Raw genomic sequence first — 21,569 nt, 5'->3', positions numbered from 1 at the left:
CGTTTGATTGGACTGTAAGAGGAAGTAAGAGCCCTGGTGTTTGTTTAAGGGCCAATAAATTCACACTTGACAAAGCGCTGCTGGGACCACACTCACACAGATGAGTCGAACTGTAAATTCCCTCCGGACTGAACCAAAATGATTGACATTTCATTTGAACGCCGGCGCCGTCGGAGGAGTGAATCTGCGGGAGTCTGCTGACTCAGTTGAGTGATCGTGTTCTGTTCGAGCCGACATCGAGTTAGTGATTTAATTTGAGCGGCAGATAGATGAGATCTAGGAGGGACGGCGGCAGAGAGAGATGATCTGAGCCTCTGTTACTGCTCTTAAACACATGGGGAGGAAGAGAAAATAACAAACACCGGAGAAAAAGCACCAGAGCCTGGATGGTTCAAATATAAACTGAAATCTCAATTTTCTAAAGAAGCCCTGAAGGTCAACCCCTTCACTACATGTCAGAAACATTTCACTAAATGCAAAAATACTTTATAAAATGTTCTGCATTAAGTGAAATATTTTCACCATGAATAAATTTAATTTAATTTTAAATTTTAATTGCTCTTCATGAAATGTGATTGCATATTTGCAATTTTATGAGAAACTTTATTTTGTAAGAAACTTGGCTCAGAAATATTTTGTTCCATTATATCTTTCATTGTGTGGGATGTTAAAATTTTTTAATTTTTTTGCGATGTTGTTTGGAGGGTAGATTTTTTCACATTTTACACAATATATTTTATTATTGATATCTATTTATATTATTATATTATTCTATTTTTAAAACATTTAGCAAAATGTGCTTCTTGTTTTGTGTTCATGTGTTATATTTTTTTCCCATGTCTCTGATTTCTATGGCAGTTTGTGCCTTTTTTTTGTGTGTGTTCATTTGTTTTTGTTCCCTTCCTGATATGTTTTTGTGATACATTGCCTTTTTTTTACACTTATATATCCCTTAAAGCCTGTTTACTCAAACAACAGCCAGAGAATTATCATTTTTTGTAAATGAAATGTTAATTTAACCTTCTACCCAAATCTAAAAAACAAAACAAAACAAAACAAAACCAAAAAAAAAAAAAAAAAAAAAAAAAAAAAGAATTGCCATAAAATTACATCTATATTTTTTTGTATCATATTTGATACATTTAGGCATTTTTGGCAACCAATAATCCACTGTAGGGCTTTTTTTTTACCATTCATCCTCCTGTATTCTAAAGACTTTTTAGTCATTTATTGATCATTTTGATTAGATAGAGGTCCCATAAACATGTGTATCAAATATGATACAAAAGGCATTTAGGGGTTACACACACACACCCCCCACCCCCCCCCCCCCCACACACACACACATATATATATGAAACCCATAGTCCCTCTTAAAGACATTTGTGTATATTATGTGTACATTTCTGTCTTTGGGGAGTGTTGGCTGCCCAGGTCCTCAAAAAATGATGACGTCATGTATCACAAAGTTTTGTATTGATTGTGTGGTCGTTATTTTGATATTTCTAAGTCACCATAGCCTCTGAAGAAACTCTCATCTTTACTGACAGAATAAAACCCAAGACACACTGGCTACATGTGACATGTGTCCAATACATCAGCTTTATTATGTCCTATGAACAATCTACAATGGTGGTGGCCAGATTCACGTGGATGTGCAGCGTACTTTAAGTCACCGCTCCAACACGGCCAGCCGCAGCTGGCTGATTGTTTTCCTGAGAGAACAGCTGTGTTGTCCATGTCGGCTGCTGTAGTAGCAGCTCTGTGTGAGAGCAAATTTGGCACCATCTTTTGTTCGAGCTGTAGAATAAATGTGAGGCCTCCAATGCTGGTGAAACTCCACTACGCCTTTCACTTTTTCACTGATCAAGTGAGGCGGTGAGGTGAACATCCAGTGGGCTTTCAGCTTCAGAGGTATTAACCCCCTGGCCATGCAGTGGCTGCTGGAGAGTTTGACCAATGATGCGTTGCTGTTGATTAGGTGTGTCAAAAAAATGTGACGTGCCAGTCAGGCATCGATGTGTTTTGGGCTGAGGGCTAGTGCCAACAGATGCTTTTGAAAACTTTTTTTTTTGTGCAGGTGGTGCTTATTTTCAACACAAAGTCAATGTGTTCCAGAGTTTTCAGCATTAACCATCCTCAGCTCAAAAATGCCCGCAGTGGCAGCTGATTTTTGTTGCAGCATTTAGAGCACCGTCAAAATGTGTCAACTCTCAGAGAGAAGCGCTGTTCGCATCAATGTCTCCTCTCCCTCACAGGCCAATCAAAGTCAAGAAGGCGTGGGACTTATGATGAAATCTGAGTATATTGTGGATATGTGAGATCAGTGTGTAGGCGACCTGTTGCATGCCATAGAAAAGCTACATAAAGCTGATTATGACCACTTATTGATCATGTCTATCACTGAGCTAATGCAGGAAAAAGTCACCAACAAATGCAGTAAAGTGTTACATATTTTTATTGCAGTGTAACAGTTCATACAGGCAGTGAGAACTTTATTCATACAAAAAACACAAGTGATTCATTTAAATAACAGCCAAACCAAAACATCAACACAGGTCAAACCAGCTGTTTTCACTGGAAGCATTAAAACTGGACTTAAATTCAAGCTAAATGCAAACCGAGCTGTAATCAAACAAATCTTAAAAAATGATGCAAGAGATGGAAGCTTGCTGAAAATGCTCAAACCACATGAACAAAAATGAATATTTTTCTACTCTAAAGCAAATGTTGACTCAGCAGCAGCATCACAGGTACACAGTCAGTTTTAAAGCATTTATATTTCAGAAAAAGCTACAGTACTGAGAAATAAGAGCAGCAGTACTTTATAAGCTCAGCCATCTGTAACTAAAGCTCAGAAAACAGATCATTCTACCATCTCAAACAAAGCTGCAGCCTCACTAATCACTCCAGCAGACTTCACTTAAACATCAAAAGAAACTATGAATATCAAGCAGCAAAATTAAACGTTCATATATCAAAATTCAGCAGAGCTTGAAAATCTTTGAAGCCACCAAAAGCACATCTCTAACCCTCTACGTTCATGTTCAGACGAGCAATCGCAGAATAATGTGACAATCAGGAAGAGCTTTGCGTCAAAACTCAATCTAAGAAGCTGTGTTGCTCTAAAGTTCATGCAAAGTTGTTTTATTTTTACCACTACCTGCTGTACGTGCTGCTCAAATTAACTTAAAGCTGCAGTGAGCAGAGATTTGATCAACGTGGTTGATAAGAGTGCAGGTCAAATCCATTAAATTTAACTTTAATCCACCATTTTCAAAATGTCAATCCAAAGGTAGCATTAGCATAAAAGTACTTCGGCATTATCTTCAAGGATGCACTGGTTCTAAGGTACCATTTAGCATTTGCAAGAAAGTAATCATTAGCATCAGTTTAAAGATACCTTTAAAGGTGAAACATGGCACCTTCAATGGTTGTTTCTAGGTAACAGTAAGTTAACGCAATTATTAGTTTCAAGGGCACACTCATTTTAAGTCACCCTTCAGCATTTGGTAACTTTTCAGTTGCCCTTTGGCATTATTTCAATGTACCTTATCTTCTTTAGAAACTCTGAGCACGAGAAATCAAGCTACCATCGCAAGTTTGTTTAAAGGTAACCTTTAGCATCAGTTTGAGGAACTTTTAGCTCATGTCTTATACTACCAATTTTTATTTTCCAAAGTAGGTTAAGGCCGTTTCTTAATCGTACCTTCTAGTGTTTTCTTAAGTGAAACCTTTAGTGTATGTATTAAGTTAGCGTCTGTTTCATGTAAATTTCAAATTAGAATTGTGAAAAAGAAAGCACTCCTCAGCCTAATGTTTGGCTGCCTTTTGGAGAACTTTCTTATCGACCATTTGCATTCATAAAAGGTAACCATGGGTGTCTTTTAACGGTATCTGTGGCCAAAGTTTCAAGGTACCTGCCTAAGTTTGTTAAGGGTATGAAATGAAAAAATGAAAAAATACCCTTTAGCTTTGGATCAGAGGTTCCTTTAGAGGCGTCTAAGTGGGTACCCTTAGTGTATGTTTTGGGTGCCTTAGAGGGGGTTTTCCACAATGTGTTATCAACTCAACTCACAATTTTCTAAACTATGATATGTGTTTTATCAGAGGTAAGACTTATACTTAATTCAGTTTTTCAGGCTTTGTGGTGGGCCTCTTGTAGCTCTCCTTGAGACTGGGTTTGGCAGGTCAGGTATAGGAGCATGTGCCGGTTTGGCATTTTCAGAGGTGTCAAGTAACTAAGTACAAATACTTCGTTACCTTACTTAAGTAGAAATTTTGGGTTTCTATACTTTACTGGAGTAATTATTTTTCAGTCTACTTTTTACTTCTACTCCTTACATTTTCAAGCACTTATCTGTACTTTCTACTCTTTACAATTCAAAAATAGCCTCCATACTCATACTTAATTTCAGCTTGTTTTCATTCCGGCTTGTCATCGTTCAAAAATTCACAAATAAAAAAACCCCAAAACCTATCCAGATAAATCACGTCATCCGAATAGAGTGAATTTGATTGTGGTTGGATGAGTAAGTATAACATAATACCATTCTGACACCCTATTGGTTTGTACGCGGAACAATTGCACCTGCTCACGACACAAATTACGTCACACTCAAGGAAATAGCAGACGTATGTAGCCCAGTACGAAGATGTCCGTGGAAGAGACTCAAGAGAAGTCGAGCGAAATGTCCCAACCAAGCACCAGCGAGGAGGTTGGTAGTACACATATATGATTCTTGAATGTATTTGCATTGTACTAAAATGCGTTCATTTTCAGTGGGCATAAATACGGCTGAAACAAGTGCATCCCAAATTTTTCAACATTAACATTTTAATATAACATTATGGTCATTATGGCCTTTCGAAAAATGTTTTTTGGGGACGTGGGGTAGTGCACTATGGCCCCTGTGGCGCAACCTAAACTTTTGTCCTTAATAGCATTTTTTCCCCTTTACATTACTTTTACTTTTATACTTTCAGTAGTTTTGAAACCAGTACTTTTACACTTTTACTTGAGTAAAAAGCTTGAGTTGATACTTCAACTTCTACAGAAGTCTTTTTAAACCCTAGTATCTATACTTCTACCTGAGTAATGAATGTAAATACTTCTGACACCTCTGGGCATTTTGCTGTGTCAGCCTTGGTCCTGTACTGCTCTGGTTTCCTGATGGCCATCGTCCAGGCCTATGCCGGGCCCATGTCCCATCTCCCCAGGTATCCTCCCAGTTGCCCCCTCCACGATGCATGCAGTTGTGCCTGGACCAGTCCATCGGGTCCTGTGTTATGTTAGTGTACATATTCCAGAACATCCCCGCACCAGTTGCTGCTACAGTTGGGACCCCCCAGTCAAAAAAAGTTAAGCTACACCACGGGCAGCCAGTCTAATTCTCTTGGCACTACTTATGATTCTCCTGGTGGCGATTCCTCCAACTTCTATTGACTTTGTGCTGCCGTTGTCTCCCAATTTAGGGAGGACATTTTGTTTGTATTTCGCCTCACTTATTGCAAGCATCTCTGGAACAAAATTCCCAGAAACAAGAACTCTGTCCTCTCATTGTTGCAACAATATCCCCAGCTTATTTGAAATAAAAGGACCACAAAGCATTGAAACTAAATCAAATTATAATATTACCAAGATTGATATCATTTTTGACTCTTATTTATGAAGAAATCTCTGACATTTGTAGACTTATGTTGATGTTACAGCCATTTTACTGATGATTTGTAAGGCATTCTTGGATATTTCCTATAACTCTCGGTTACTCTGGAGAATCTTTGTTCAAAGGGCCATGCAGCCCTTGCACTTCACCTTACACATCCACTCCAGAAAGAACTTGGACACTTGACCCCAGATGTGAATGAGCAAAACACAGGGTCAGGGCTAAGTGGTAGGGGCAAGGAGTTTATTGGGACAGAGCCCATGTTGAGTCTAGCTGGTACCACAGATGGAAATTCACCATCAGTATAACTCCAAGTGACCTTTTAGTGCTTTTAAAATTATACTCTTAGCAATCACTTGAACCAATCTTTGGCTCCTCATGCAGCTTTAATTAAAGCAATCACTGACACTGCTTTTAAGCACCCTTAATTTTTTCCTACCTCTATTCCCTTGTTACCATCTGCACACAGAAACCAGTCTGAAGTTGAATCTCTTATTATTCTCTCTGCAGGAGCCTCAGAGACCAGCTGAGGCCTGCACCGACCGAATCCCTAGTTAAGGCAGTTTGTACAACATTATATGTACATCAGTTAAAGGTGAAAACATGAACTATAGACCAACATTCATCATCCTTTAGTAACTGTTTTTCTAAACTTCAACCATCTTGTTCATATACCTCAAACAACCTGATACTTATCACGACATGACTTGTTAACAATCTAAAATATGAACTCTAAACAAGTTCTAAAGCTGAATTTTTCTTAGTGCATTTGACTTAAAGATTCTTACATTCACGCCATGGTACAGTAAGTAGTCTGTTTTTGGTGAATAGTGTTTGCAGGAAGTAACCTGACCCTGAATGAAGCTGATAGATAACCAGTTTTTATCCTGATGAGTTTTGGAGTCAGAACGGATACCAATCCCAAGACCATCTTCTTTATTTATATCACATTCCTTAAAATAAAAATCTTCTTCATCAATGCCAACCAATCACGGACTTTCTCAGATGTCCATCTTCCTTTTTGTGCAGGCGCTCTATGATGTGGCGTCTGGACTACTTTCCTATCCGGGTGGCGCTGGCCTCCTCCACAGGCCCCTCTCTCTTTGACTCCATTGCTACCTCGGTGTAGGTGACCCCCGCCCCTGCCTCCGTGCTCGGGGCTTCTGCCTCGGCTCCCTCCTGGCCCTCGGCGACCGCTCTCTCTTTCTTCAGCTTGATGCGGAAGGCCTCTTTGCTCGGAGCCTTCTTGGCGATGTTCTCCTTCAGCCGCTCTCCGGACTGCTTCAGCCGCTCGCCGGCTTGGTGCATCTTGTCCCTGCGCTCTGGTGGCATCACCTTCTCTCCCAGGTTGTGGAACTTGGTGCCGAGGTTGTCTTTGGTTTTGGTCATGTTCTCCTTGGAGAAGGCGGCCTTTATGGTTTCCGTGCTCTTTACGACAGATTTCTTGAGGCGTGCAGCCCGTGATGGGTCAGCCTCCTCCACGCTCAGGTACTCTTCATCAGAGGAGAGGTCAGCAGGGATGTCATAGGTGTCTGGCTCGATCTCCAGCCCATCCAAGCCGGTTCCTTTGGGAGACTTTGTGACAGCGACTGATGGGATCTCTGTCTCCCCCTACAGACAAGAAAAGAATGGAGAAAAACAGGTTTTAAGCACGTAGCTAGGGATTCAACCCTACCCTGCAAGAGTAGGCCCTCAAGCCCTAAGCTTTTTTTGCCTCGTCTGGACTTATTGTCTTAAAAAGCTTGTAAAAAACATCAACCCTGTGGTGCACAGTCAAGCTCTAAACATCCTTTGTTTTCAAAACACCAGCACTGATTCTATTTAAATAGGAAAATGAATGCTTTTAAAAGCATTTACTCCACCAATAGGTGACCCAATAAAATCTGACGCACAACCCAAAGTAAGTTAAAGGAAGGGCTGAGTTAGAGGATGAAAAGTGATGCCAACACTGCACAGACTCCAGATGATATCACCAGAATGAGACTGCAGGATTATTTTGGCTTCACTTTTCTACAACGAGAAGAGGTGGAGACACGTCATCCGTCTTTACATGAAGTCAGTGATAAACACGCAGACATGAAACTGATATGCATCCTCTCATCTGTCGCCTCTATCCATTAAAAATGATTTTCTCTGTTCCTCATTGATGCAGGTCCAGATAGAAAACATGATATTCCTTAGAGAGACTCAATCAGAGCTGACCTGCAGCCTGTTGTCTACAGCACACAGCCTCCTTCACAAGATCAAGTTTGTCTATTTTTACAGATGAGGAGTAATTGAGACTCGCTGAGACAGGAAGCTTCTGGCAGGAACAACACCTGAAACTCAAGATAGAGGCTAATAATAATGACCCCATCTGATTTCAGCAGAGGAAGAAGACTGTTCAGTGCAGACGGAAATATTTCAATGACTGATTGAATGGATATGATGAAATCTGGTCCTGACATTCAAGACTATGGGCACTATTTCAGTGACATGATGCACGTTGTTCAAAGTGTGTGGTGCAAAGATTTTTAGGGCGTGTCTGTCTATGTTTTGCAAGTTATGCGGTATGTAATCTGGGTGTTAAACGAGGTGAAGAATGCAAAGGGGTTGGATTAAGTCACTTGATTGAGCATGGGTGTGTTTTAAATGTAACATGAATCAAATCAAACAGAGCTAGGTGATCCTGCATGCTAGTACGTTGGTATTTACACAGCAGATTTCAGTCACTACTATTCCAAAAAATAGAAGTCAAGTCAGCTCCTTAATATTCTGAATTTTAAAAGGCTATTCCTTCAAGATTATTTTGTTCACTCTTTTTAAATTTAAACAAAATTTACTGTTAAAATGAAAGATCTCTGGGTGTGTAGATATTTCTTAACGTCAGCTGTCAGTAGGGACCTCACAGGCCGGCTACACCTGCTGCGCCCTACAGCTGACTTTGAATGTTTAAGCTAATTAATCCTAATTAAACTGCCGCCACCTGCACAGATCACACTCATTAATCAGGGAGGAATCGTCAGAGAGGATTCAGACACTGTGAATGACACAATAATCACATTGAGGGGGAAGGGGGGCGGGTGCTGGAGAAGGTGTTATAACATCTGATGGTACCACATTAATAATACCATTCCAACTATGAGCATGTTACCTTATTTCTGCTGTAGATGCTAAAAGGGACATATTTTAACCTTTTAAAATAAGTCTATATTGGTCTCAGAGGTCCCCAAAACATGCCTGTGAAGTCTGTTGCTGAAAAAACACTCCAGTATTGTATTTTTGCATGTCTAAAAAAACCCTCTGTTTCAGCCCTGCTCAGGACGAGCTGTTTCTGTGTCTGTGGCTTTAAATGTTACCGAGCTTTCTGACTCCACCCCCGGCCAGGCCCCTTTCAGGAAACTGATGTGGCTCTCCTGATCCTCCTCTCAGCTGGCAGAGATGGCATTTCACATCTCCGGTCTACAACCAGACCGTCTTTTCCTGTTACGATACAGATATGCTTTTAATTTGAAAGAGAAAATGAGGAACTGGACCTTGCTTGTAAGAACTAGATCAATGATTCTGACATGAACTTAACCATGGAAAAAACACTGTCACAAAGGCACAGTGGCAGATATTTTTTTATAACACTGTAGATCAGGGGTGTCAAACTCAAACACAGAAGAGGCCAGATTCTGAATTAAGGTCTAACCTGAGGGCCACTTTTAACCAAACTGTCTACCTCATTTTCACCACTAATAAATTATGCAGAAACAAATTAGCACTAATGGTAAATGATTTTGAGATTTAAAGAGTCAAAATGATAAGTTAAAAGGCTCAAAATCTGAGATAAAAAGTCAAACTTAGTGCAAAAAGTCAAAACATGAAATTAGATGATAAAATAATGCTTTTAAAAGGTAAATATAAATAAAAAATACAGTCACAGTCATGTTTTCAAGGCAAAAAATATGACTTAAAATTTAAACTGGTGCACATAATAGGTCAAAATATGAGAGAAAGGTTGAAATAATAAATTGTAAAGGTCTAAATATGAGACAAAAAGTCAATATAATCAATTTAAAAGCTCAAAATATGAGATAAAAAGTGAAAAATAATACACTGAAAAGGTCTTAATATGAGATAAAAGGTCTAAATTATAAGTTAAAAAGGTCAAAATATGAAATAAAAGTCCAAATAATAGATTAAAGTCATAATTGTGCAATGCAAAATTGAAACTATGAAATGAAAACAAATTAATTCCTTTTCCTTTATTTCTTTTTAGCTAATCATTTTACTTTTTACACATTTTATGACTAAAAGATATTTGATATCATCAAGGTTAAGTTTACATTTTTATACTGGAGGAAATCTGCAGGCCTTATATTTTAGGCTGGCTTATAATAAGAATATGATATGATCTTGCGGGCCGAGTGGGCCAGATTTGGCCCCCTGGCCTTGAGTTTGACACCCCTGCTGTAGATGAAGGGAGAAGCTCTAGTGGTTTAACCAAAGTGTGCTGAAAGGAACAAAAAGGCATGAGATTAATGCAACTTAAGAACTACTGGACCTTAGTAAATTATGATTAATTCATTAATGCTGACAGCTCTACTATAGACATATTAAGATAATAATGAGCTTTCTGAGGTCGTTCTCTACTTCTATTACCTGAAAGGAGATGTGTCAAAAGGTCTTGTTCACTGGCTATAGGCCACATGGAGAGGGGTCTCTTGTGGTCTATATCCGGGGCCTTTAAATTACAAAACCCTCCCCTGTTTTGAATCAGGTTTTGAAAATTGTTATTTCTACTGTTAAAATGGACATGGGGTGTGTATTTGGCTTCTGAAGCTTGCCTACTCATTGTTTCTGTAAGTAAGAGGAAATATAAAGTCACACTCCATCGTTTACTATAAATAAGTGACATTGAAATCTGGTGTTTTACTGTTTTTAGCTGGTAAATGTCTTCTTGTGGCAGCGCCCTCTCTTAGCTGAGTGACCCCTTGGTTTAATTGTGTTTGTGCCTTGACTCCTAATCTTGTCATTGCTCAGCTTCTCTCATTGTCACAGGACAGAAATATCACAAAGTAAAATCCATTAACTCCTTCTAAATGACGCCCTGTCCTCTGATGTCCGGTGTTGTGACAAACAGCCGAGGCAGAGTGGCCCTGGGTGTAAACCAGCACACATTCATCTTTTTCTTATTACTGTCCTGGCCTTCATTATTCAGCCGCCGGCCACCACTGCCTCTGACAAAGCTCCTGTTGCTTCCTGGTTAAATGAGCGCAGCTGAAGCTCTATATTAGGAGATGAACGGAGGCCTCAGAATAACCGACAGCACATCAGTCATGAAGACACTCAACACTGCGACTGTCTGAGAGGAGGACTGAGCTGGCCACTACCAGACCCAGCTAAACCTGGACTCATGTAGCAGAAATACAAAAAGAAAAGAGCGACACATAAGATGAAGAACTGTCAAAGCTGGGATCATGTCACATGTCCAGTTATCAGACTCTGCAGCCAGGTTAACATCCGACTGTAGCAGCTTGTGTAATGTTAAAGAAAGTCACTGAAAGTTATGAGTTTAACCAAAACACCAGGACCGCTACATCTATGCCAGTGGTTCTCAAATGGTGTGGAGCCCAGTCTTGGTGGGCCATAGCAATACGTAGCACTACACATAATTACTGGAACTTTACAATAACTAAAGTTCAGTCAGGACCACTTCATCATAAATAGTTTTTCTTTAATAGCAGTTGTAAATTTGCACTTATTGATGTTATTCATATTTGGCTGTTCTGGGAAGGAGGAGCTGGGGTGGAGGAGGGTTGTAAAAAGTGGCTTGGTGATGAAGCAGCAAAGCAGGTTGGAGAAGTTTACTTATGGCAGCACGAGTGCGGAAAGCCAATGGCATGCTTAAAGGAAATCAGCTGGCTGTCAGCTGATGAGGGCTTGATCAACTGATCTAAATCATATAGCAGTGCTTGGCCTGTCTGATCTAATACTATCTGCTCAGTTTATTGTAACGTTTTAAATAGGCAATTTTGGAAAGATGTGGTGTGCCTTGAAATTGTGTATTGATCTTAGTTGTGCCTTGGGCAAAAAAGGTTGAAAACCACTGATCTATGCATGAAACGGAGTGCAGATGGTCTGTTCTGATCTGAACTGGTGTCACTTTATCATCAGTGTTACGATAGTGAGTTCTGATCTCAGATTTAACATTAAAGTAACCCTCAATTGCACTTTGAATGCGTTTCCATTGAAGGGAGTTTTGGGCATAGGCCTTGCAATTCTCAAATCTCATCTCGTGTTGCTGCAGGGAAGCTTGACGCTCAAAACCTGTTGTGTGTTGGTACAGTTTTGGTTACATCTACGGCGGTTGCCTTGATAATTTTGAACAAAAGACGAAGGCAACGGATGATAGTTCAGAGGAAAAGTCTGTATGTATGGCAAAAGCCATGTATAAGGGTAGAAGTATGATGTTAAGGAAAGTCTCGTCTCTTCTTCCGTCTTCACGTACAGTGCCATGTTGTCTCAGAGTGACTGGTCATGTGACACCGTACGTCATGTACCGTGACTTGTAAATGTGGAAAAAGTGTTTCCATTACACTTTTGCGATATATTTCTATATCGAAACGCCTGAAAAACCTCCTCATAAAAGCGTAAAAACTTTTTAGCGATATTTTAGGTTTTTTTTGAAATTCAGATGCTTCCATTACCAGTTTTTTATTACGCTATTTGGATTTTGCACATTTCCAAGTGTAATGGAAACCCAGTTACTGATAATGTAGCCCATCAAACGCAAGGTGCACCAGCAATAACCCCAGCCATAGGGAAACGACTCCTAGCTGTAGGTGCATTTCCATTACCTTTAGAATGTGCAAAATCCAAATAGCGCAAAAAACCCCCAAAAAACCTGGTAATGGAAACACCTGAAAAAGCTCTCAAACACAGCTAAAAAGTGTTTACGCTCTCATGAGGAGGTTTGATATATAATTATTGCAAAAGGGCAACGGAAACACTTTTCGGCATTTACAAGTCAGAGGACGTATCGTACGGTGTCACATGGCCACTTCACGCTGAGACAACATGGCCCGGTACTTGAGGAAAGTAGAGGAGACGAGACTTTTCCTAAGATCATACTTGTACCCTTATGTGGCTTTTGCCATACATATGGACTTTTTCCTCTTAACTATCATCCGTTACTGTTGTCTTTTGTTCAAAATTATCAAGGCAACCTCTGTAAATGTAATCATAACCATACCAACATGCAACAAGTTTTGAGCATCCAGCTTCCTTGCAGCGGAGTCTCACGAAATGAGATTCTAGGAGAATTGCGAGGCTCATGCCCAAAACTCCCTTCAATTGAAACACAAACTCTCATGGAAACGCAGCTTCCAGTCTGTATGTATGGCAAAAGCCACGTATAAGGGTATAATTATGATGTTTCCATTGCACTTTTCCGATATATTTCTTTATCAAAACGCCTGAAAAACCTCCTCATGAAAGCGTAAAAAAATTATATTTTAGGATTCTTTCGAAATTCAGGTGTTTCCATTATTGCACTATTTCGATTTTGCGCATTTCCAAGTGTACTGGAAACCCAGCATCTCCTTTTTGACCTGTAGCTTGTTAGCTTGCTCACCATGGATATCAGTGGTCAAAGGCCCTTTCTGTCCATATCCTTCTTCACTCTACTGTGGTACTAAGGTGAGGTTACATCCCTTTGTTCCCTCCATGGTTTCACCAGTTTGGTACATGTGAGACTCCTCCTATTGGTTGCTGACCATGGTCACATAGACTAAAGACCTGTGATAACATGTCTGATTTTATATGAAAACTAAGATGAGTAAAAGACCACCTTTAAACAGCTTAAAATGAATGTTTTGAACACCCCATCATTGGTAAAAGTCTAATTATTTTATTCCGTACGTAAAAATTGCTCAGGTATACGTCCAGTGTTTGACACAATTAATGCTGGCTTACAAAAATGGCATGTCTTGGCAGTCTTTTGTAAGTTTTAGAACGTTCACATTTTTTTTTATCTATATTTTAGCCTTTCTCTTAATATATTGCCCTGCTTTTATACGTAGATCAGTTTTTTATGAATCTGAACTTAAATATATTTTTAGTTCTGATTTAAAAGATTTTCTTTGTATAAAAAGACACTTTAAAAAATGACATCATAATAACTAAAGATACCAACCTAGGCACTGTAATTCTAACAGGGATTGTTAAAGGGTAAGGGGGCGGTCCTTGAAGTGACAGGCCTGGATGACTCCCTCTCTCCCTCTCTCTCTCATATATATATATATATATTGACTCCTATGATAAGCTGCCATGTTGGAGTGAGGCTGACTCGGGCTGACAGCAGTTTATAGCGTGTCCCTGTTGGCTGTGAGGCAGAATGCTGTGGTCCCAGAATAGTTCAGTCTGTCATGGATCCACAGCAGCTGTTAGCAGGGCATCGCACCCTGCCTTTTTATTCTGAAGCCTGGACGTTAACCAGGGCTGCCCTCCACCTCCCCGTCTGAACTCTGACTGCAGCAACATATGTAAAAATGAACAAAGTCAAGGGTCTGACTCATCATTGGAAGTGCTGTTGTGCTTTTAAGATTTTAAAGGCTTTTCTGGCAGAATGAGAAAAAAAAATTTGTAATAAAACTGTGTAAAAATGTTCAAAGTCTATACTCCAGGCTGCCCGTTCAAATGGGTTACAGTGGCAAGAAAGGGCATAAAAAAGTAGTAAAAATGGGTTAAAAAGTGGCAGAAATGAGTTTAAGTTGCAAAAATAGTTAAAAATTTGTTGAAATGGGAGGAAATATTGCTTTAAGCTGGCAAAAATGGGATAATTGGGGCAGAAATAGGCAGAAATTGGTTAAAATGGCAACAATGGGCATAAGAAATTGTGAAATGTGGTCAAAATGGGCATAAAAAGTGGCTAATAGAGGCAGTAATGGGTAAAAGAGGTGGAGAGTGATAAGAGTTGGTTCAGAAATGGCAAAAATAGGCAGAAAGAAACTGGTGGAAAGGCTTTAAAATTGACAAAAATGTGTTAAATCAATAAAATTGGTGGGAATAAGTGATGAAAATAGATTAAAATAGGACAAAAATGGTGTAAAGGGGAAATGTGTTATTTAAAAATTATTCTTAAGTTTTAAGCCGTATGGAGATTCCCTCTTAGTGTCTCGTAAACCCCCATGTTAAGAAACCATGATCTAAATGATGCCACACTCGGGTGTTTTTCTTGTACATTTCTTCAGTGCCTTCATGCATTAATACTGATTACATGACAGCATGATACCAGGTGTCCCTGCCTGTTCATTCACGGTGCTTTTAGAGCGCTATAGAGAGAATACGTCACATCAGGAGATCTAAACTCTATTTATGACAAACACAGCGCAGCTTTCCCCTGCTGGCATCTCCCATCCTGTTCTTGTCTCTGTTATTACATCTAGAGCTGCCTCAGCAGGGCGATTACTTCATCCCCACATTACTCCTCAGCTGTGTTCATAGTGAAGGTGAAACCTCATATCACGCCCTAAAACAGCCTTGTAAATGAGCCCTTCATGAAGTCAAATGACGGCTGTTGGCATGTTGGAAAACAGTGATCTTACTTCAGACCAGTGCTGGCTGGTGCATTTGTTTATTATTTCTTTCTACCTTTCTTTATTTCCAGCCAAGTTGTGTTTTTTTGTCTGTGCTTATCTTCTTAGCGAGTTGTTTAGCTCTGCTCCAAAAAATGAGCTTCATATTGTAAATTAAGAAGTAAATCTTCAGGACATTCCTGAATAAATAGACTTTTATTCTCTGAGTTTTTTTTTTTTTTTTTTGGTTAAATAAAGGGTAAATAAATTTAAAAAATATTTGGCTTACCATACAATGATGAAAAGCTTCCCTGACAGCTAAAACAAAAATCATCCATTCTAACTATGTTATCCCATTTAGCAGCTTGTCTATCAGGGCTGACTACAGAGAAAAACAACCATGCATACTCACACCTATGGGCAATTTAGAGCCACCAATCAGCCTTATGAGCACATCTTTTGACTACTGTGGGAAGACGAAGTACCTCGCATGCATGAGGGCTCTCCACACAGAAAGGCTGTTGTCTGGCCAGGATTCAAAACAGGTTTTTGCTGGTTGGTGCAGTCATACAATATTTTTTGGTGCATAAAACCAACATAAATAACTTTTCCAATGTGTTTCTCTCCATAACAGCTGGATGGAGGTGATGTGTGAGTTTGGTCAGTTAATAAAAAGTGCTGACTGATGGTACTTTAGAGGTGTGTCATGTTATTCAACCTGCTTTCTCTGGTATGTGACCTGATGTCACTGCCATGTGGAGGTAAAACACAAATGCCCAAATATCAGCTGGTGGCTAACTTATTAATAGCAGTTTGAGTTTTAACAGAGGATTCTGTTCCTCTTCCACTTTATTGTGGGGAAAATCAGGCTTGTTTGCTCAACTGTACAATGTGATCAATAATTGCTAAGCAACTGAAGAGTTACATGATTCAGGAAAAAACAACACTTCTAGAAACAAGCCTGTAGCCTGGGGGCTCAGATGGTTAGACAGAAGCCTCCATTTACAGCCAAATATCCAGAATATGCCACTTTTTTATTTATTGTAAATTGATCTTGATATCTTATTTTTCTAGGGAAAAAACACTTTTGTGATTATCCCTGTTAAGAATTAAGGTTAAGAATGTTTGACAAACACACAGTGTAGCTCCATATCATTTGAAGCTCAAACATTTGAAAAACTGAGGAAGGAAACAGTTTTAAGGTCATTTAAAAAATGCAAAAAAAGCAAAAAAAATTCTCTGATGTTTGACCACAAAATGAGACCAATTTGTCCCTAATTTTGCTCTATTTTCTAGCACCTGTGTCTGGAATGTCCAGTCAGTATTCCTGGCTACCATTACACCATAAAGACAAAAGAACACCTCAAGCAACTCAGAGAAAATGTTATTGAAAAGTCAAAGTCAGGGGATGGATACAAAAAAAGTCCAAGGCGCTGAAAGAGTGAGCGTGGAAGAAGGAGACTAGTGAGAGAGACCACCAAGACACCTATGACTACTCTGAAGGAGTTCCAAGCTTCAGCAGCTGAGATGGGAGAGACTCTGCAGACAACAACCGTTGGCCGGGTTCTTCATCAGTCAAAGCTTTATGGGAGAGTGGCAAAGAGAAAGACACGGTTGAAGAAAACAAATCTGGACTAGAGTTCATCAAAAGGCATGTGGAAGAAAGTTCCTCGGTCTAATGAGACTGAAATGGAGCTTTTTGGCCATCAGACAAGATGCCTAACACTGCAAATCATCACAAACACACCATCCCCACTGTGGAGCATGGTGGTGGCAGCATCATGCTGTGGGGGTGCTTCTCAGCAGCTGGCCCTGGAAGGCTTGTAAAGGTAGAGTGTGAAAATACAGGAATAATACAGGAGGAAAATCTTATTCAGTTGGCTTGGGATAAGATTTATTTTACAGCAAGACAATGAGCTGAAGCATTCAGAGAAAGCTACACAGAAATGGTCTAAAGACAACAAGGTGAATGTCCTGGATTGGCTGAGTCAAAGCACACACCTCAAATGAATAGAGAATTAGTGACTGGACTTGAAAAGGGCTGTTCACTTGATCCTCGTACAACCTGACAGAGCTTGAGCAGCTTTGCAAAGAATAATGGAGTAAAATTGCAGTGTTCGGATGTGCAAGCTTGATTGAAACCTATCCACACAGACTCAGCGCTGTGATTGCAGCCAAAGGTGGCGGTGAATATTTGCAATCACTTATTTTTACTTAACTGACATTACTCTGTAGAAATCTGTTTTCACTTTGACATTAAAGAGGGTTTTTTGTTCAAAAATCCAAATTATGTTGAATATAATTGATTTCAATAAAAGGGTGAAACATCCAAGAGGGTGGATACTTTCTATAGGCAATATATGTACACTTCAATATCTGAGTGTTCCCTCACTCTCTTTACTTGTAATGGAAGTAAAATGTGTCTATTTGGAGATAAGACACCTGTCTTATTTATTTTAAGCCCCTCATGTTAGGTAATGACAAACCTGGATGTTTGTTCTTGTTATTTGTTCATATTTAGGCTTCAGAGAACTCAGCGCAGCGTTTCACATCAAGAGTAAAACTCTCAAGTGAATCATCCTGTTTTCATCTGTTCCACCTGACCTGATTAACGCTCCCCTCCAGGATGCTTTTCTATAAATTGCCAGTGTTGCCGAGTCGAGGGCTCTTAAGCACTGAACTTAAACCGCCATTCATTTCCTCACATTCCCCTTCCTCGCTGCTGCCATGCCTTAATAAATTGAGTCAGAGCTGATTTGAGCAAAAGATCTTACTGCTCGGCTCACAGAGTTTGTACCACGGAGGGAATATGTCTCTTTATTTTATGTCTGATCCTTGTAAGTGCAAATCTAGACTAAACCATGCATCTGGTAATAGAGTCAAGCTCTTCTACAGGCTTAAATCTGCATGCCTGTGCTGTTGACAGGATGAAGAGTCTCATTACACTTTTAAAGGTAATGGATCCCTTGTTTAAGCCCTGTTTGCTGAACCAGCTCCTTCCTCTGACCCAGGAACCTTGGGCCTGAGCTGGCAGTGTCATGATGTGGTTCTTTTTTGCACACAAATTGAGTTTCATAAGATGTTTTGACAAGAAATGAGACAAAGACCCTTACTTGGATTCGAGTTTTCAAAGTGTATTCTTTAGACTTTGTATGGAATTGTAATGTGCAAAGAAATTTGCTTTACTTTGGTCCAAATGAAACAAAACCCCTCATTTCCACCTACATATTTGACTGTTGGATGTGAATCTGTAAATATATAAAGTACAGGCTGACAGAAACCTGTTAGAAACTACCTGTAACCATGGGGGGGAGACTATAATTCTGTCATTTCATTGCTATGTTCAGTGGTACCATCTTTGACCCCCATTTTAAAGAGTTCTTGCTTTTTGAAATTCTGGCATAAACTGGCCTTGAAAACGAAGACTACACCTTAAGTCTCGTTATTATTATCTCATTTTACGTATTTTAAATATAGGGTGTGTAAATTAATCTAGCATATCATGAGTTTCAAACTAGGGATTTCTCTGTAGAACTACAGTCAAATCAGGTTAGCCACAAATGAAGCTTAGCGTGATAAAAGCAGGACGACTCTTTTATTTCCATTCATCAATAATCACTCATTCATGTGTCTTCCTTTCCCCGCTCTGTTTTCCTGCTCTGGTAATCAGCTGGTGTAGGCATCTACTCACTAAAATTCTTATCCAATCCCATTCTGCCATGACCCTCCTCCTCCACCCCAGCCACCTCCATTACATCTCATTGCTGTCCAGGTCAAACACCTTTCTGTCTCTTCACATTTTCCAAACATTTCTAAACTTCTGTAATAATCAATTGCTTAAATTGTTGAATGATTATGATTGCACCTAACTGACTAGCCTTAAATGATTTAAAAAAAAAAAAAAACACTCAGAAAAATAAAAGGACGCATCTGTATTTAGTTTCTCGGTCACAATGTGTCACATTATCATTTCAGCGTACAGCCAATCATGTTATGTAATGCTACTTGCAGACCCAGGGCCTCAACCCAATCTGACACCTGAGCACTTTGGTCCCTACACGCCGACCTCCGTGGTTGAAAAATGAAGCCAATATGCAAATGCAAAGACAGCAGTTCTTCAGATTTCATATGTTGTAGGTTGTTAATGGCTAAGCTTTTCTGAGAATAAAACAGTTGCCAAGACATGCAAAACATCTTCTCTACCAAGACATGCTTCTGTATGGCTCTATGCTCTTGGTTTAGTAAGAAATGTGGTCCAGTTCTGATTAAGCTGCCACTTTCCTACAGCTACACCTGAGCTAATAGCTACCGCAGCACAGGGTTGCCAGGTCGGTGGTTTCCAATGGAATTTTTTTTGTGGGTTGAGCAGACCCATTTTTGATGTCTTGTGTACGTGTGTTTAATATCCAAAGCAGAATAAACTACTTTATTTGCCTTCAAATACAACTAAATCAACCAGCAGAGAATTAGGAAAACATGGAATGTGGCGCACAACCAAAGATTTGCTGTGCCACACCGGCACATGAGCATACACGCCACACACAGAAGCAGTGCAACTGCACACACACAGGCAATATGTGTGGTGTGGCAAAGGTTTTATTTGCTTATGTTAAATTTAAATGTTGGGCTTGGTTTTGGGCTAGTTTTTTATTGGCCATTGGACTAGATTTGTCACCTACACCTGGCAGCCCTGCTACAGCAGCAGCCATTGAATACACCAGCAGACCCCACCCATTAGAACCTGATAGTAATGTAAGTTTTTTGACTACATTGGTAGATACAACTATTTTTGACTTATTCAAACCCATTAAAAGTTTATGCAGGAGATAGCATGAAACTTTGGCCTACAGAGAGTCTCCCATGATGAACAATCCAAGGTAATACATCTGTTCAGTAAGTCGGTTTAGGTGCAGACCCACTGATGGTGTACAGACCGAGGTTTTGGGTGTCAATCAGTGTATCAAGTTTTCCAAAAGAGCTTGCAAATGGAATGATAATGTGTTGAGAAAAAGTGTAAGGGAACAGTTTGAGAAAAGCCCCTACGGTTAGTTTTAGACAGCATTTTCAGTATGGTAGCCACTGGGGCTTGGGTTCAAGAGCCTCCCTCTGCAGCCAGACTTCATTCAATATTCTATAAATACACCAGGTTTGGGAAAACAATCAATACCATGGATCTTAATGATGGGTTTTGGCCAGTTTGACCCATTATTGATGTATTTTTTTAATATTTAAAGCAACTTAAGATGGTATGAATTTGTCGAATATTCGCCCAGACTGGTCAAAGTATCTGCCGATTGATAAGTGACACAAACAAAAAAAGAATGTAAGCATCAATTTTCATGGCTCACCTGATAGATGACGACTCTGAACTTGTTGCGGGTGAGCAGCTCGTCCTGCGTGCTTTCAACCTTCTTGACACGAACGTTTTGCTTCTCCACACGCGACCTGACCTCCTTCACATTGGCGCTGACCTTGCGGGTCTTCTGCAGCAGCTTCTCCACCGTGCCGCTGGTGTCGTTGTGATCTTTGGCCAGTTTGAGCACGTCTCCCTGGATGGTCTTGATGTTGTTCTCCAGCTCCAGCTGACGCTCCTCCATGCGCTGCTGGCAGGACTGGACATTATCGATGATGCCCGCCACGCGCTCCAGCAGAGACAGGATTGTCAGGGCGCTGATGGGGTTCCCATCAGCGTCCTCCACCCCGACAATCTCCAGCTTCTCCTGCACTCCTGCTGTGCGATACTTCTGCTGATCCATCGTTGTTTTTAAAGATTGAGGAAGATCTCACTTAAAATTACAAATATTCAAGCAACAGTAGGGGGGACAGGATCGATGGAGTTACCAGAGATTGGAAACACCCAACCGCTGTGAGCCAGACTCAGGCCTGGAGAGAGGAGAGAGGGAAACTCCACCTCTGCCCTTTTAAAAAAGGCTTCAGGATCCAAAAAGAACCTGACTGCATCCCTCATCAGGATCTGGGCCGGGCACTAAACTCAGAGTGCTCACACGAACCCCCCGGCTAAAAATAAAAGACTTTGTAAGGCGACACTCATGAAGCCGAGGGATGATGGAAACCCCCGTCCAACTCCTGCTCTGCCATCTCAGAGCTGTGCACTGATTCATAATTTTCCATTATTTGCACTTATGTTAAAGCTAGCAGCTGCAAAATTCGTACGTCAACAGCAGCTCAGGCGTCGCTCTGCAGTGAAAGATTCACAGACGCCCCAGTTGTCAGCTCTGATTACACAGAGATGAAATGTTTCAGGGATTAAAGATTGCTGCTCTGCTTCTTTTTAACTTTCCCCAGGGCTGCAGAGGCCAAACATCACCTGTAACTGAGATGTTTCACTCTTTATAGAGAC

At 40.2% G+C, this 21,569-nt stretch overlaps 1 protein-coding gene across 1 annotated transcript; it reads right to left on the bottom strand.

Annotated features, from left to right (window-relative positions):
* Positions 1-2,440: 2,440 nt before the first annotated feature.
* cavin4a (caveolae associated protein 4a) lies at positions 2,441-21,202 on the bottom strand. Its single transcript, XM_041804114.1, has 2 exons — positions 20,557-21,202; positions 2,441-7,277 (listed from the first exon to the last, which is right to left on the bottom strand). The coding sequence occupies exons 1-2, from the start codon at positions 20,962-20,964 to the stop codon at positions 6,720-6,722; spliced, it is 966 nt and encodes a 321-aa protein (XP_041660048.1). The 5' UTR covers positions 20,965-21,202; the 3' UTR covers positions 2,441-6,719.
* Positions 21,203-21,569: the final 367 nt, after the last annotated feature.

This window comes from Cheilinus undulatus, linkage group 13 (genome assembly GCF_018320785.1).
Source record: "Cheilinus undulatus linkage group 13, ASM1832078v1, whole genome shotgun sequence".
NCBI classification, from domain to species: domain Eukaryota; kingdom Metazoa; phylum Chordata; class Actinopteri; order Labriformes; family Labridae; genus Cheilinus; species Cheilinus undulatus.
Note: the sequence above shows the minus strand (reverse complement) of the source record. Positions and strands in the feature narration are given on the sequence as shown.

Bases quoted from the DNA above. Each gene is read 5' to 3' on its own strand.
- cavin4a (XM_041804114.1), bottom strand. From the start codon at position 20,964: ATGGATCAGCAGAAGTATCGCACAGCAGGAGTGCAGGAGAAGCTGGAG. The intron at 7,278-20,556 runs GTGAGCCATGAA...TCTTGTCTGTAG, and splicing joins TCAGAGTCGTCATCTATCAG to GGGGAGACAGAGATCCCATC.